The 15,268-nt window shown below is 37.3% G+C and overlaps 1 protein-coding gene across 1 annotated transcript in view; it reads left to right on the forward strand.

The window, feature by feature from the left end:
• The window catches only part of ACACA (acetyl-CoA carboxylase alpha), a 1,007,059-nt gene that overhangs the window by 474,685 nt on the left and 517,106 nt on the right, over nt 1-15,268 (forward strand). Inside the window, exons 33-35 of the mRNA XM_053706820.1 lie at nt 438-477; nt 14,120-14,126; nt 14,678-14,730. Coding sequence (XP_053562795.1) covers nt 438-477; nt 14,120-14,126; nt 14,678-14,730 — 100 coding nt within the window. The remainder of the gene's footprint in view (nt 1-437; nt 478-14,119; nt 14,127-14,677; nt 14,731-15,268) is intronic.

Consider the following 15,268-nt stretch of genomic DNA (forward strand, 5'->3'; position numbering starts at 1 on the left):
ACTTCGACCCTGTCCTCCCTCAGATATCTAAATCTTTCTAATGATAAATGTTTATCCACTTGAGCCTCCCAATCGGCAGTTTGAGGGATACTAGTTGATTTCCAGTTTTTAGGGATGAGAGCTTTCGCGCTATTTAACATGATATATAATAAGTGTTTTTTAGGTTTCTCTGTAAGTTTGGGTAGTCTATGGAACAGAAGGAGGCTAGGATCTCTGTGTAATGTAATATTAAGTTTAGAGTCCATTATGTCCAATACTGCTGACCAGAACGTAGCTAACATTCCACACGACCACCATATATGAAGAATAGAACCAGTCTCCCAGCAGCCCCTCCAACATCTACCATCTGATTTCTTATATATTTTTTTGATCCTGACTGGCATGAGATACCAGCGGGACATGAATTTGTAGTTGGATTCTAGAGTTCTAGCCGAAACTGAGGCCTTGGTATGGTTATGGAATATTTTTTGCCAATCAGTGTCTGTAAGGTCACAGTCCAGGTCGCTGTTCCACTGTCTAACAAAAGTAGGTATGTGAGAATCCTTATGGGATATCAATAGCCTGTACATAATAGATATCAAGTGTTTAGGAGTGTGTGTTAATAAACACAATGACTCCAGCGGAGTCAGCTGTCTTGACACTCTGTCAGCTCTTTTGTGTGTAAGCAGATACTGTTGGAGCTGTCTATGGAAGAACCATGGTATGTCTAAGCCCGACTCCACCAGAACTCCCAGATCTTTGAGTTTTTGTTTGAAATCAGCCTGTGGAACATTGTCAGGTCTAATTGTGTTTTATTTAGAGCTGCATGTGGGATATTAGAAAATGGGATGTCTGGATTTTGTATATAGGAGGTGAGAGGCGAAGGGTTAGAAGAGATATGTGGGTATTCCACTAGGGATTTATCCCATGTCACAAAGAACTCTCTCATAAAAGGATATTGTGTGGCCGCCGTGGGTCTGTTTTTACTGGAGATCCAGCCCAACGAGCCCGCGTTTTGAGCTCCCAGAATGTGCCGTCCCAGTTGGACCCATATCTTATCTTTGGAATTAGCACACCATTCCACCTGATGTTGTAGATTAATCGCCTTTTTGTATATTAAGAGGTTTGGGATGCCCAAACCCCCCTTTTCCTTAGGTAGGTATAACGTGTTTTTGGAGATCCTAGGTCTGGTGCCCCCCCAGATGTAGTCTTCTAGCTGACCCTGCAATTTTAGTAGGTATTGGCCAGGAAATGGGATCGGAAGGGTTTGAAGAAAGTATAAAATCCTGGGGAGGATATTCATTTTTATCACCCCAATCCTGCCCAGCCATGAGATTTTCTTGTTTTTCCAAGATGATAAGTCTCCTATTATAGCTTTGGATAATTGGACATAGTTAGCCTCAAATAGGCTCTCTACCCTGGGGGTTAGGTTGATCCCTAAATATTTGAGTGTTTTTGATCTGATCCTTAAGTTACAAATGTCCGACAATCGGCACAACTCCGTTTGGGGCAGATTAATATTTAAGATTTCTGATTTAGTATGGTTTAGATAAAAGTTAGATACCCTACCGTAATCCACAAATTCTTGAAGGATCTCAGGGATGGAGGTTAAGGGGTTCGTAACCGAAAGTAGGATGTCGTCCGCATATAGCGAGACCTTGTGTTCATGATCCCCTATTTTAATCCCAGATATTTTCTGGTTGTCCCGGATTTTTTGCGCCAAAACTTCTATCGACAAGGCGAACAATAGAGGGGACAAGGGACAACCCTGACGTGTCCCGTTCGAAATTTGAAATGGTACGGATAAGATATTGTTGATTTTTACCTGAGCAGTAGGTGTCGAGTATAAAGAAAAGATTTTATGTACGAAGGTTTGGCCAAAGTTCATTTTTGACAGTACAGCTCTAAGGAAATCCCAGCTGACCCTGTCAATGAAGTAGTATTTTTTTATAAGAATAGGAGCACCTCGGTTAATTTAAGGTGTAGAGGTGACTTTCCATTTCAGGTGATAATTTAAAAAGTCCAACTTTTTTGGGGAAAAATGTGTTTTACAAGAGAATGTTTTCTTGTGACAGTAACGGTTCTCTTAGTTTTTTCCTTTGAACTGTTGTTTAGGACCATGTCCGACATGGAGCAGGAGTCTGCTCTTATGAATAACTGTTTACTGTGCTTAGAGGCCCAAATTGCTGTGCTTAGAGGCCTCTATGGCGTCACATGCAGTGCTCTGTGGTTCCTCTCAGCCTCCTGCAGGCTTTTATTAGCATGCAGAAATTGCTGCACAGGTATCTTCAGCGGTATCTGCGGCTTTATCTGTTTTTCCTATGCTTAAGGGAAAACGTAAAAGGAAAATTAGAGAGTCAGATAGTAAGGTTTCTGTTCCATCTGCTGCTGCTCAGGTTGCCCTGCCTTGTAAGTCTGATGAGGAGGATACGTTGGTGGCCTCTGAGGGTGAAATCTAAGATTCAGACTGTATAATTCCTTCATCTGATGCTGAAGTAGTATCTTTCAGATTTAAGCTTGAACACCTTTGTGTGATGTTAAAGGAGGTTTTGGCTACTTTGGACGACTCAGATACGCCTGTCGTTGTCAACCCAAAGAAATCTAGTAAACGTAATAATTACTACGACGTTCCTTCCTCTGTGGAAGTGTTTCCTGTTCCAGACCGTGCTACAGAGATTATTGCACAGGAATGGGAGAAGCCAGGGATACCTTTTCCATGTCTCCTGTCTTTAAAAAGATGTTTCCTGTCGCTGACTCCATTAAAGATTCATGGAACACGGTGCCTAAAGTAGAAGGTTCCATTTCCACTCTGGCTAAGAGAACTACTATTCCTATAGAGGATAGCTGCTCTTTTAAGGATCCAATGGACAAAAAGCTGGGGGCTTATTTGAAGAGTATGTTCGTTCATCAAGGTCTTCAATGGCAACCTGCGGTTTTGTATTGCCACTGTGTCAAGTGCGGCATCTTATTGGTTTGATGCCTTGTCTGATTCTCTTCAGGTAGAGTCTCCTTTGGAGGAGATCCAAGACAGGATTAGGGCTCTCAAGCTAGCCAATTCCTTTATTTCTTATGCTACCATGCAGGTTATTAAACTGGGAGCCAAGATATCTGGCTTTGCTGTGCTTGCCTGCAGGGCGTTATGGTTGAAGTCTTGGTTAGCTGATGTTATTCCAAGTCCAAGCTTCTGGCCCTTCCTTACAAGGGTAAGACCTTGTTTGGACCTGGTCTGGCAGAAATAATTTCTGAAATTACGGGTTTAAAAGGGTCTTTTTTACCTCAAGACAAAAAGAATAGACCTTAAGGTCGTCAGAGCAATTTTCGTTCCTTTCTTAAATTCAAAGGAAAGTCTTCCTCTTCTTCTGCCAAACAGGATCAGTCCTTTTGGAAACCCAATCAGTCTTGGAATAAGGGAAAGCAATCAAAGACCACGCAGCTGAGTCTAAATCAGCATGAAGGGTTTGCCCCCGATCCGGGATCGGATCAAGTGGGGGGCAGGCTTTTTCTGTTTTCTTAAGCGTGGGTAAGAGATGTCCCAGATCCCTGGGCCGTGGACATAGTATCTCAGGGTTTCAAAATAGAATTCAAGACCTTTCCTCCCAGGGGCAGGTTCCACCTCTAAAGATTATCTGCAGACCAGCTAAAAAGAGAGGCATTGTTAAATTGCATCCGGAACCTTTCTTCCCTGGGAGTGATAGTTTCAGTTCCTGTAAGGGAACAGGGTTTAGGATTCCATTCAAATCTGTTTGTGGTTCCCAAAAAAGAGGGGCCTTTTTGTCCTATTCTAGACCTAAAGTGTCTCAACAAATGTCTTAGGGTACCATCCTTCAAAATGGAAACCATTCGTTCCATTCTTCCCTTGGTCCAAGAGGGTCAGTTCATGACGACCATAGACCTGAAGGATGCTTATCTTCATGTTCCCATACACAGGGATCATCACAAATTCCTGAGATTCACCTTTCTAGACAAACACTTTCAGTTTGTGGTTCTTCCGTTTGGCCTTGCCACAGCTCCCAGAATTTTGGCAGTAATCAGGTCTCGGGGGAATTGCAGTGGCGCCCTACTTGGGCGACATATTTGTTCAGGCATTTTTGCTAACAAGCAAACTCTCATACAGAGATCTTGTCTTTTCTACGTTTCCACGGATGGAAAGTGAATTTTGAAAAGAGTTCCCTTGTTCCAGCTACAAGGGTAGTCTTTTTAGGGACCATAATAGATTCCCTATCTATGAAAATATTTCTGACGGAGGTCAGAAAATCCAAGCTTCTTTCCTCTTGCCTGCCTCTCTTTGGAATCCACTGTTGGTATGATGTTTGCTTCCATGGACATCATTCCCTTTGCTCAATTCCATTTCAGAGCTCTGCAGTTATGCATGCTCAGTCAATGGAACGGGGACCATTCGGATCTATCTCAGAGGATAGATCTAGATCAGTCGACAAGAGACTCTCTTCCGTGGTGGCTTTCTCAGGAGCATCTGTCTCGGGTAAATGCTTCCAGAGACCTTTTTGGATGATTTTGACCATGGACGCCAGCCTGCTGGGCTGGGGAGCAATCTGGGACTCATTGAAGGCGCAGGGACAATGGACTCAGGGGGAGTCTGCTCTCCCCATAAACATCTTGGAGTTGAGAGCGATTTACAATGCTCTGATGGCTTGGCCTCAGTTGTCCTTAGCCTGGTTTATCAGGTTTCAATGTGACAATATCACCTCAGTGGCTTACATCAACCACCAGGGAGGAACTCGGATTTCCTTAGCCATGAAAGAGGTGACTCGGATTATTTAGTGGGTGGAAGCTCACAATTGTTGTCTGTCTGCCATCCACATTCCAGACAACTGGGAAGCAGATTTTCTGAGCAGACAGACTTTTCATCCGGGGAGTGGGCTCTCCATCCGGAGGTGTTCTCCAGGTTAACCCTCAGATGGGGGGTGCCGGAGTTGGATCTGATGGCGTCTCGGCAGAACGCCAAGCTTCCAAGGTACGGTTCAAGGTCAAGAGAGCCACAGACCGCCGTGATAGATGCTCTGTCGGTTCCCTGGGATTTCGGTCTAGCATACCTGTTTTTTCCGTTTGCTCTTCGTCCACGAGTCATTGCTCGTATCAAACAGGAGAGAGCATTGGTAATCCTAATAGTTCTTGTATGGCCTCGCAGGATCTGGTACACAGATCTATTGAAGATCTCATCTCTGCCACCTTGGACATTATCTCTGTCGAAGGACCTACTAACTCAGGGTCCACTTCTCCATCCAAATCTTGTTTCTCTGAAACTGACTGCTTGGTGATTGAATGCTTAGTTCTAAGCGTGGAATTTCTGAGTCAGTGATTGAGACCATGATTCTGGCTCGCAAGCCTGTTACTAGAAAGATTTTCCATAAGGTATGGTGTAAATACCTTTATTGGTGTGAATCTAAGGACTACTCTTGGAGTAGATTCAGTATTCCTAGGATTTTGTCTTTCCTCCAGGAAGGTCTGGAGAAGGGGTTGTCAGTCAGTACTCTGAAGGGTCAGATTTCTGCATGATCTATTTTGTTGCACAAGTGTCTGGCCCATGTGCCAGATGTACAATCTTTTTGTCAGGCCCTGGTCAGAATCAGACCTGTATTTAAGTCTGTTGCTCCTCCTTGGAGCCTTAACCTTGTTCTTAAAGTTTTGCAGCAGGCTCCGTTTGAGCCATTGCATTCCATTGATATTAAGTTGCTATCTTGGAAGGTTTTGTTTCTTTTTGCTATCTCTTCTGATCGGAAAGTCTCGGCTTTGCAGTGTGATTCGCCTTACCTTGTCTTTCATGCAGATAAGACAGTTCTTCGTACTAAGTTCGGTTTTCTTCCTAAAGTGGTTTTGGATAGAACTATTAATCAGGAAATTGTTGTTCCTTCTCTATGTCCTAATCCTTCTTCTCATAAGGAACGTCTGTTGCACAACTTGGATGTTGTGCGTGCTTTAATGTTCTACCTACAGGCGACTAAGGATTTTCTCAAGGAAATTGTTGTTCCTTCTCTATGTCCTAATCCTTCTTCTCATAAGGAACGTCTGTTGCACAACTTGGATGTTGTGCGTGCTTTAAAGTTCTACCTACAGGCGACTAAGGATTTTCTCAAGTCTTCTGCCCTGTTTGTTTGTTTCCCAGGAAAGCGTAAAGGTCAGAAGGCTACTGCCGCTTCTCTTTCCCTCTGGTTGAGAAGTATAATTTGTTTTGCTTATGAGACTGCTGGTCAGCAGCCTCCTGAGAGAATTACAGCTCATTCCACGAGGGCTGTCTCCTCTTCTTGCGCTTTCAAAAATGAAGCTTCTATGGAACAGATTTGCAACGCTGCAACTTGGTCCTCTCTGCATACTTTTTCCAAATTTTACAGATTTGATACTTTTGCCTCGGCTGAGGCTTCTTTTGGGAGAAAGGTTTTGTAAGCGGTGGTGCCTTCTGTTTAGGTTTGCCTGTCTTGTTTCCCCTCCTTAGTCTGTCCTGTAGCTTGGGTATTAGTTCCCACTAGTAATTGATGACGTTGTGGAAAGAAAACAAAATATATGCTTACCCCACCCTTATATTTAAGACGGTTATTTTTTACTAAACCTCAGGCATCTCTACACCTTTCTGTTATTCCTTTTTTCCATTTCCTTTTGGTCGAATGACTGGGGATTATGGGTAGGGGAGTGACACTTAACAGCTTTGCTGTGGTGCTCTTTGCCTCCTCCTGCTGGCCAGGAGTGATATTCCCACTAGTAATTGATGACTTTGTGGACTCTCCATATCTGGAAATAAATACATTTATCAGGTAAGCATACATTTTTTTATCTATAAAAATATTAGAATGGACAGCATAATTCCTTTTGTTATGATGTCATATATACATATTTTTCACACAAAAAGCTGACCTTACGAAAATATTAATGAATTATTAATTTAAGAATTATGATTTAATCAACATTAAAATCATAAGAACAAGGAAATTTGCTCTGGTTTCAGTCTAACTCATAGGGGCATATTTATCAAGCTCTGTATGGAGCTTGAGGCCCCAATTGGCTGCAAATCTGCAGGGGGCGGCATTGCACCAGCAGTTCACAAGGACTGCTGGTGCAATTATAAATTTATCGATGTGCAGCAGACATGACAGACTACTTTGTATCATGTCCGCTCGCACATTGATACATATGCCCCATAATATCAATGTAATATACAGTTTTGTATTTAGTTTTGTGCTACACTAGGCATTGGGTGACCTACTACCTGTGAACTTGACCCCCCCCCCCCTCCCCACACCCCCCTGAAAAAAGGAAAAATGTAGCAGGGTTTGCCACCCTCAACAAGAGACCAGGGATACATGGAGGGGGCATGTATTCCACTAGGGATAATTGATTTGTAAAAGAAAAAAGCATAATAAATAAAACACTTGGAGAATGAAGAAGCGGGAAGACATCATGCCATATAACGACCCCTAAATACTTTTGCCTTAGGCCAAATTATACCCCTGATTGTATATAAATCTTATTCCTGATTTCTACTGGTAGTCTTAATGCTTTTATATATTTCATGGCTGGTAAAGAAGGATCAGTGGCTGTAGTTAGAGAATTAAGGATTTCTCTCCCCTCTGCTGACTAATTTGACTACTTGTTTGCATGTTTACAGTTTTTAGCAGTGCTCCCCCAGCATGCCAGTAGGATTTAGTTTATTTTTTGCCAGAAAGTCATATTCTAGATTAGTAGGAAGTAACGTCAAATGTAAGCTTTCTTGTCTGACTCAAACAGAGAACTCTTACAAGCCGTCTGTTTTATCACAGCTTTTTAACCATGTTTTCAGATACAAGACATACATAGTAATTACCCTTCTGCCCTTTGTGCTCAGAGAAGCTTGATTGCCATTTTATTTTTCCGTTTTGCCTTTCTGCTCACTGAAGCTTCTTTTCTACCTGGGATTATGCCCAACCTCCCTCCTACATTTAAAAATAAATAAATAAAATCATTATTTCTTTTCTTTAAAAAAAAAACAAAAAAAAAAAACAGAAGCTAAAATGGAAAAAAAAAAAAAAAAAATAGTTGTGATTTTCATTTGCATCAAGCTCCTGCCAGTAGGAGGTGGAGAGAGAGAGAGGAAAAAAAAAAGCATTTAAACATCTACTAGAATGATCCAAATTGTCCAAATAATCTCTCAGCCCCAGCATGTTTATAGAAATTAGGATCATATACTTGTAAATGACTTGCCGAGGAGATGGAAGCAGCCAGCGTTAATAGAGTTTCTCCAGGTGCTCGTGCCTAATCGCCTGGTTATAACTGTAGACTGGCTGGGAAACCTACATTATTACAATGTAATCAGAATCCTGTTGATATGCTGTTATTATCTGCCACTTGTGGAATTTTAAAAGCAATAACAATTTTGATTTTAAAACCCTGAGTATTAAAGTTATTTTCTCTCCCGGACAGTGATATTATTGCAAGATGTTTGCTGTAAGTTTTTTTTTTTATTTTTTTTATTTATAATTTAACTGCACACTGACTCCCTCCCTTACCCACCCACACTGTTTTATGCTCTGCTTAAATGCCAAGTGAATTGTACTTTTTTTTTTTTTATTCTTTCTTGTGATTTGGAGGGACATTGAGTACCAGATACCAAATTGTTCTGATTGCACAGTTCTGCTTCAGGGATCTGCAACACTTTGTGCCAAGCTAGCCACGGCATATTTCTTTAATCTTCTTTTTTTTTTATTTTTTATTTTATTTATACATACATATGGTTCTCCAGATGTAATATTTCCATCCCTCTAGAACTTTCAATCTTCATAGCAATAAAAGAAGATAGACGTAATATCTACCACAATCAATATTCTTCCACGGTCTGTCTTGTCCTCTTGCGTAGACAAGAACCTTGAAGGTTCTTTTTATGATTATTTGAATGCCAAATCCGAACAACACATTATGTTCAGGGTTATATATAGTGTTGTATTATTGAGTAGTAATTGAAATGCCTGGTTTAAAATGTTGTTGCTGTAGCTAATAATAATAATGATGATAATAATAATATAATTATAATAATAATATAAATATTATTATTATTATTTTTGTTTATTATTACTTAATTAAACATTTTTTTAACATAATAATAATAATTATTATTATTATTGTTTAGTTAATGAATAATAATAATTATTATTTTTAATAAACATAACTAAAGACTTTATAGCCATAGGTTGAAACTTATATTTGACTGACATGTTTTAGTTTTTAAAAAAAAAAAAAATTCTGTACTAGGAACTGTATAAAGTTTCTAAAAGTGTGTATTTTTTAAATGTTTAAATGATGCACAACAGAGGCTAAGGTTAAATATTTTGCAGGATATCAAATAGTTTTTTGAAAAGCCTAAAGTTTTAGGTAAATGTGTAAACATTAAACTAGATTCAGCGTACAAAAAGCTTTATCTTTCAAAAATGTTTGCGCTTAACTGAACTCTAGAAGTACAAAATACTAAATAAAAGTGCGAGACGTTAGGAGAAAAATCATGGAAGGGCCGCCTTGTCTTTGTGGAATGTCAGATTCGACTTCTTAATAGTTCTTGCAACTCAGAGATTCGTAATGCAGATATGATAGTAATAAGTAAAACATTATTAAGGGATAGGGATAATAGTGAAATTTGATTGACCCAGTGGATCAAATGAAGTAAAGATCAGCGCGTTCAGAACAACCATTACATACTACAGTTTCATGGGTTTTTTAATTCTAGTATGGAAATGAGGCCAGGCCTTGAAAAGTTGAATTATCAGTGATCGTGATCCGCATGAAATGCGGAAATTGCTGAACTTACTGACACTTGAACATTGTTAGAGCTTATCCCTTGAAAATAATTTCAATTAAACAAATGAGGAATATAACATTTATGCACCTCCATAAAAAAAGAAAGTATCACATACTTTTAGTAGACAAAAGATCATAATGCTTTAAATTTATTTTAAACAATGTCTGAATACTTTCTTCTGAAATATTCAACTTTTGGAGAAGTTACTATTTAGTAGCCCGGCTTCCTTGATATGGAACTGTTGGATAAACAGCTATCATCATCAAAAGTAATCTTATGGGAAGAGAGAGACAAAATCATCTTGGCCAAATTGGAAGTATTATAATCTTCAAATTCTCTTTCTGAATTCTTCAAAGTTATGTGGGCATCATTGCAATTGGAGGAAATGCCTGAAATAGTTTGTCATTCTGCATCTGCAGAATGTAATTTATGCCCAAAGATCCTGGCAATGGCAGGTGATTGAAGAACTGAGCAACTGCTATTAAGTTGAGTAAAATTATCTGTGCCCATAAGAAGATAAAGTTGTCTCTTGAACCAACTTACTACTGTGTGTTCCTTGCTGATGCACAGTTCTGATATTATCTAAGAAAAATGGGACTAATGCAACTTCTGCAATATGGTGGCAGTGCTTCAGTGCCTGTGAAACTGTGCTCAGCTTTAAAATATTTATAAACTTTCTTAATATGTGCACATGCCAACCTTGACAAACTGCTCCTCAACCATTTTGACTTAAATATGTTGTTACATTATTCAAATCAGGTTATTATAAGGATAACCCTGCTGACAGATTTTGTTTCTGTTTATTCACCAGTCTAGATGTTTGTTTTTTCCATACGTGTTGGATATTAAATCTTTACTGAGAGTTGAAGATTTTGTCTCCACCTGTTACATAATAATACTCAAACTTTTTTTCAAAGAATCTTCTTGTTCAAGATCCAGTAGCCTCACATGTTCTCCAACACTATCTTGAAGTGTGTTATATAAATGAAATCCTAAACTGTACACTGTTTTGCATCCAGAATTGATGCCTGCTGAGGTTGTTGAGAATACACAGCCATGATCTTATAGAAAGGATTTCACCTCATCTCTCTGACATAGGTCTAGATTACAAGTGGTGTACTTATGTTAGCAATATCAGCAGCAGGGAATGTGTCACTGACACCTGCTGCTGTTTAGCACAATCGAACCAATTCAGGATTTTACCTATGTGTTTATTGATATAAATGTGTTTGTATTTTATCACTTATTTGCTTTATTGATTTTATATATTTGCCTATACCAGTGACACATCCCCTGCTGCTGCTAGCGCACTCTCACCAATTTATATATTTCTTGTATCTTTCCATTATATATCTGTCTTTGGGAGCAGATAGGTGATAGTGCAAGGGGCAATTTGCGCACCATTAAGAATTCCATAATCCATTTTATGTTAGCAATATCGCCTCCATGTTAACTTGCATGTGTATTACAAGCTTGAGCACAAACGAAATATGTGCTTGTTGGGTTAGTGTGAGTTAAGACATTGCGTAAAGTGTAAGGGTTAAAAAAAGTGCAACAAACACAACATAAATTACTTTACAATAAAGTCTTACACTCGTATATACTTTCTGTTACAAATTATATATATATATATATATATATATATATATATATATATATATATATATATATATATATATATATATATATATATATATATGTTTAAAGGTATATGGTACATGCCAAGGTAATTTACGGGAAAGGGCTATAATGTGTGTGGTGTATGTATGTATGTATATGTATATATATATATATATATAAATGGATCCAAGAAGGGAAAGCACAATCTAACAATATTTCTCTTATGCCAAGGTGCACTTAAACATAGTACAAATTCCCATCCAAAAAAAGGCACTCATTGGTCTTATATATATAAAAAACAAAAGTTATTAAGCAAATGTTAAAATAGACATAATGTTTTGGCGCACATTCCAGGGATGGATATATTGCTTTTGTGATAATACAGCTGTTACACAGATTGTGCCCAGGCATTATCCATTATAGTGACTGATGAGTCACTTGCCCTATCCGTTTGTGTATATGAGTGTGTGTTTTCACATTAGTAAGGGATTATGTTTAGCCAATTATGCACTCACGTAGCTTTGTATAGTGGGTTGCTATGATAACGCACAAACAGGTATGATGATGCTTAATGCAACGGCGGTCGCTGATGACGCCATTCACACGAGGCAGCGTGGGCGCGAGAAGGCTGATTATTGATGCATGTATATGAGGTTTGATTATATGTGTATTTGCCAATTGTTTTTAGGTTTTCGGTGTGAAACCTGATATGACATTTGACAAAGGTGCCAATGTGCGCCGAAACATTGTCTATTTTAACATTTTCTTAATAAATTTAGTTTTTATAAAGACCAATGAGTGCCGTTTTTGGATGGGACTATATATATATATATATATATATATATATATATATATATACACATACCTTGTTCACACAGCTCTTAGTATATGGGGCTCAATTAAACAAATTTTATAATTAAAGTAAATTAAAAAGTTAGTCAATTAAAAAGTTGTTTAAAACTACACAATGTATCTGAATCAGGAAAATTTACTTTTTACTTTCTTGTCCATTTCATATTGAACTGTGTGATTTAGAGGTGTAGTGGAGAAAATCCTGCTCACTATTGACTACAATTCTTATGTGCAGCACTTTCGTGATGGACCTCCTAATTATTGACTTAACCCCTTAGTGACGGCCGCCATACATGGCACAGACTTTCAGAGTTAAACCAATAATTCCATCCTTGTAGTATTTGACCAATTGGCCTATACTTGCTATAAATTACTTGGAATCCTAGACATATGAGGAATTCCTAAAATCAGGACAAAATAATGAATTTATTTTGATATTTTTCTTTAGCTACTGTAGTATTTTAGAAAGGATAAAAAAAAATTAAAAAACCTAACAAAAGGCATTTTTTTTTTCAAACCCTATTTTTTAGTATTAGATAATATTTATAGTTATTTTATATACCAATATACGGTATCAAAAGAAAGCCTATTTGTCCATTTAAATAAACTGTATATATTATGGGTGCACTTAATAAGAGAACGGATAATTAGGGTGAAACAAATGCAGAGCAAAAATGCAAAGATTGCCTGTCATTTAAGCATGGAAACTGTGAAAAACCTCTGTTAATAAATGTACCCTGTGCTAATGCTTGATTGGCTCATACTACAGCACATGCTTCCCTCGTTAGTTTTCTGTAAGCAGCATATTTTTGCACAACTCTTACAGGTACCTTAAAGGACCATTAAATAAAAAATTAAAAAGTGCATAATGAAAAGACAATGCAATAGCACTTACTCAATTTTAAAAGAGCAGTAGATTTTTTTTTCTGACAAATTTCTAAATGTAATTAAATTTCCTGCCCCCTGTATCATGTGACTGCCATCAGCCAATCACGTGGACAGTATTAGCTGGTGCCTCAGAAAGTCTGCATAATAGAAAATTGTGCACAATTTGATATTGGAAGTAAACTGCATTCTGTAACTGAGTCATGGAAGTATAATTTTTACTTTTGTGTCCCTTTTAAAGACCTTACATTTATAATAATAAAAAAATAGTTTATATGTAGTAAAACGCATTGTTTTTCATCCCGTTTTGACTGTAATTTACTTTTCAAAATTGTGGGCTTTCCAATTCCTATTAAAAAATATAACTTTACACTCCAGCCTTAATGCTGCTATATTACACATGGTCATTGGTTGAACACTCCAGTGACCCATTTATAACTGGCCGCAGTAGAGAAGGAAACCTAGTTTTCAACATGGCACCCATCGCTTTCTGGACACTAAAACTTTACCCTTTTTACAATATTTAATCAAGTAATATAACTTAAAAAAATACATCTGCATGTTATTCTCATGCAAATCTAATATTTGCATTTAATTCTCAATTTTATCTAGCATTTATTTAGTGTTTAAAAGGATATAAAACAGTCTGTTTCAAGGTTGTAATAAAAAAAAACCTCTAAGCTATGGGTTATTTATTGCAACATTTATCATTTGTCATTTTAAAAGGATTTTACCTTTTTTTTTTTTACATAATTTGTACAGGTCCATTGATTCCTGTCACAGCCCCACAAGTGGACTGTGGTCTCTATAGGAAGCCAAAGTAGTTTTCTTTTAATGTGGTTGCTAGGAGACATCTGCTCTAATTGCAGTCAGTTTATTGTCCATGCTCAGTAGAGGGGTTTTGCAGCAAAAATCATGTGACAGTTGAACTTCAGGTAAAGATTGTCAGCTCCCCTATTGTGCTAAAGGCAGTGGCTACAATGAGAAAACTCTAAGTGCTCATTTTGCAAGAAAAAAAGTAAATTGTTTGCAAGTTTTAACACAATATGTTTCTTGTTATGTTTACTTTAATTTAACATATTATTTTTTTAGCCATTTTTTCATATCTCTTTAATGACATTCTTTTTTTTACTAAAGGAGCACTTTTTCGTGTGTCTGTACATTACATGGTCAGTTTATGTTTGTACTCCACATAAAAAATTGCAAACAATACCACAGAATAATCGAAGCTGATAAAAACAATTATTTTATTTTTTTTAACTCAAGGACTATGTAAAACAGATAAAATGTATTTTTCTTGGTGTAATAATCTTTTAAATGCAGTTTATATTAAGGCAAACAAAAAAATGTGCAAAATATATGAATGAAAGATATGTCAAGTGAAATTTAACATTGAATTTTAGTTTTTCAGCCTGCAGCCTTTTTGATAAATTAGCCTTTTATTACATTTAAGCCAGAAGACAGAATCAAAGTATAATGGGAAAAAATAATTATGTTTTTCAATTCTGATTTTTTTTTTTTTTTGCAAACTAAATACATTTGTATATTTTTTTCCTCTCCATCAGAAAGTGGTGTTAATGGATCATGGTATTCGACGGCTGACATTCTTGGTAGCACAAAAGGTAATTGTTTTCCAGTTTTAAACAAAGAATTTGCAGTTCTATGAGTTTCAGTAGCTTTTGTTCCATAGTTGTTGTTTCTATATTCATATTCGTTATTTAAATCTGTGCTAATTGCTGGTTTCAGTATACTGCAGATACTTAAGTCTAATAAATAGTTAAATGGACAGTGTACAGCAAAATTGGTTTCTCCTTAATGTGTTTTGAAACGCTTGTTATACCTGCAGCAGAGTATAAAAAAGTACGATAAATTGCTTCTTTAGTTTTCTTGTTGTATATGAAATAGCTGGTTTTGTTCTTTCACAACACAGCCTATTAGAATGGGCTGAGCTTGCAATAAAATCAGATTTCTTTTTATTTTATCACTTCTCTATACATGCAAATTCTACCTTGTATTATCTCTATCTGTATACCAAAGCCCAATACATAGAACAATTTAAAATGAACATTTTATTACTTATATCTCCCCCATACTGGGAGTGTAATTTCTTCTCTTGGTTATGTTCTCATAACTTTTCTATAGCCAATAATTAAGTATTTA

This window comes from Bombina bombina, chromosome 3, assembly GCF_027579735.1.
Source record: "Bombina bombina isolate aBomBom1 chromosome 3, aBomBom1.pri, whole genome shotgun sequence".
NCBI classification, from domain to species: Eukaryota; Metazoa; Chordata; class Amphibia; order Anura; family Bombinatoridae; genus Bombina; species Bombina bombina.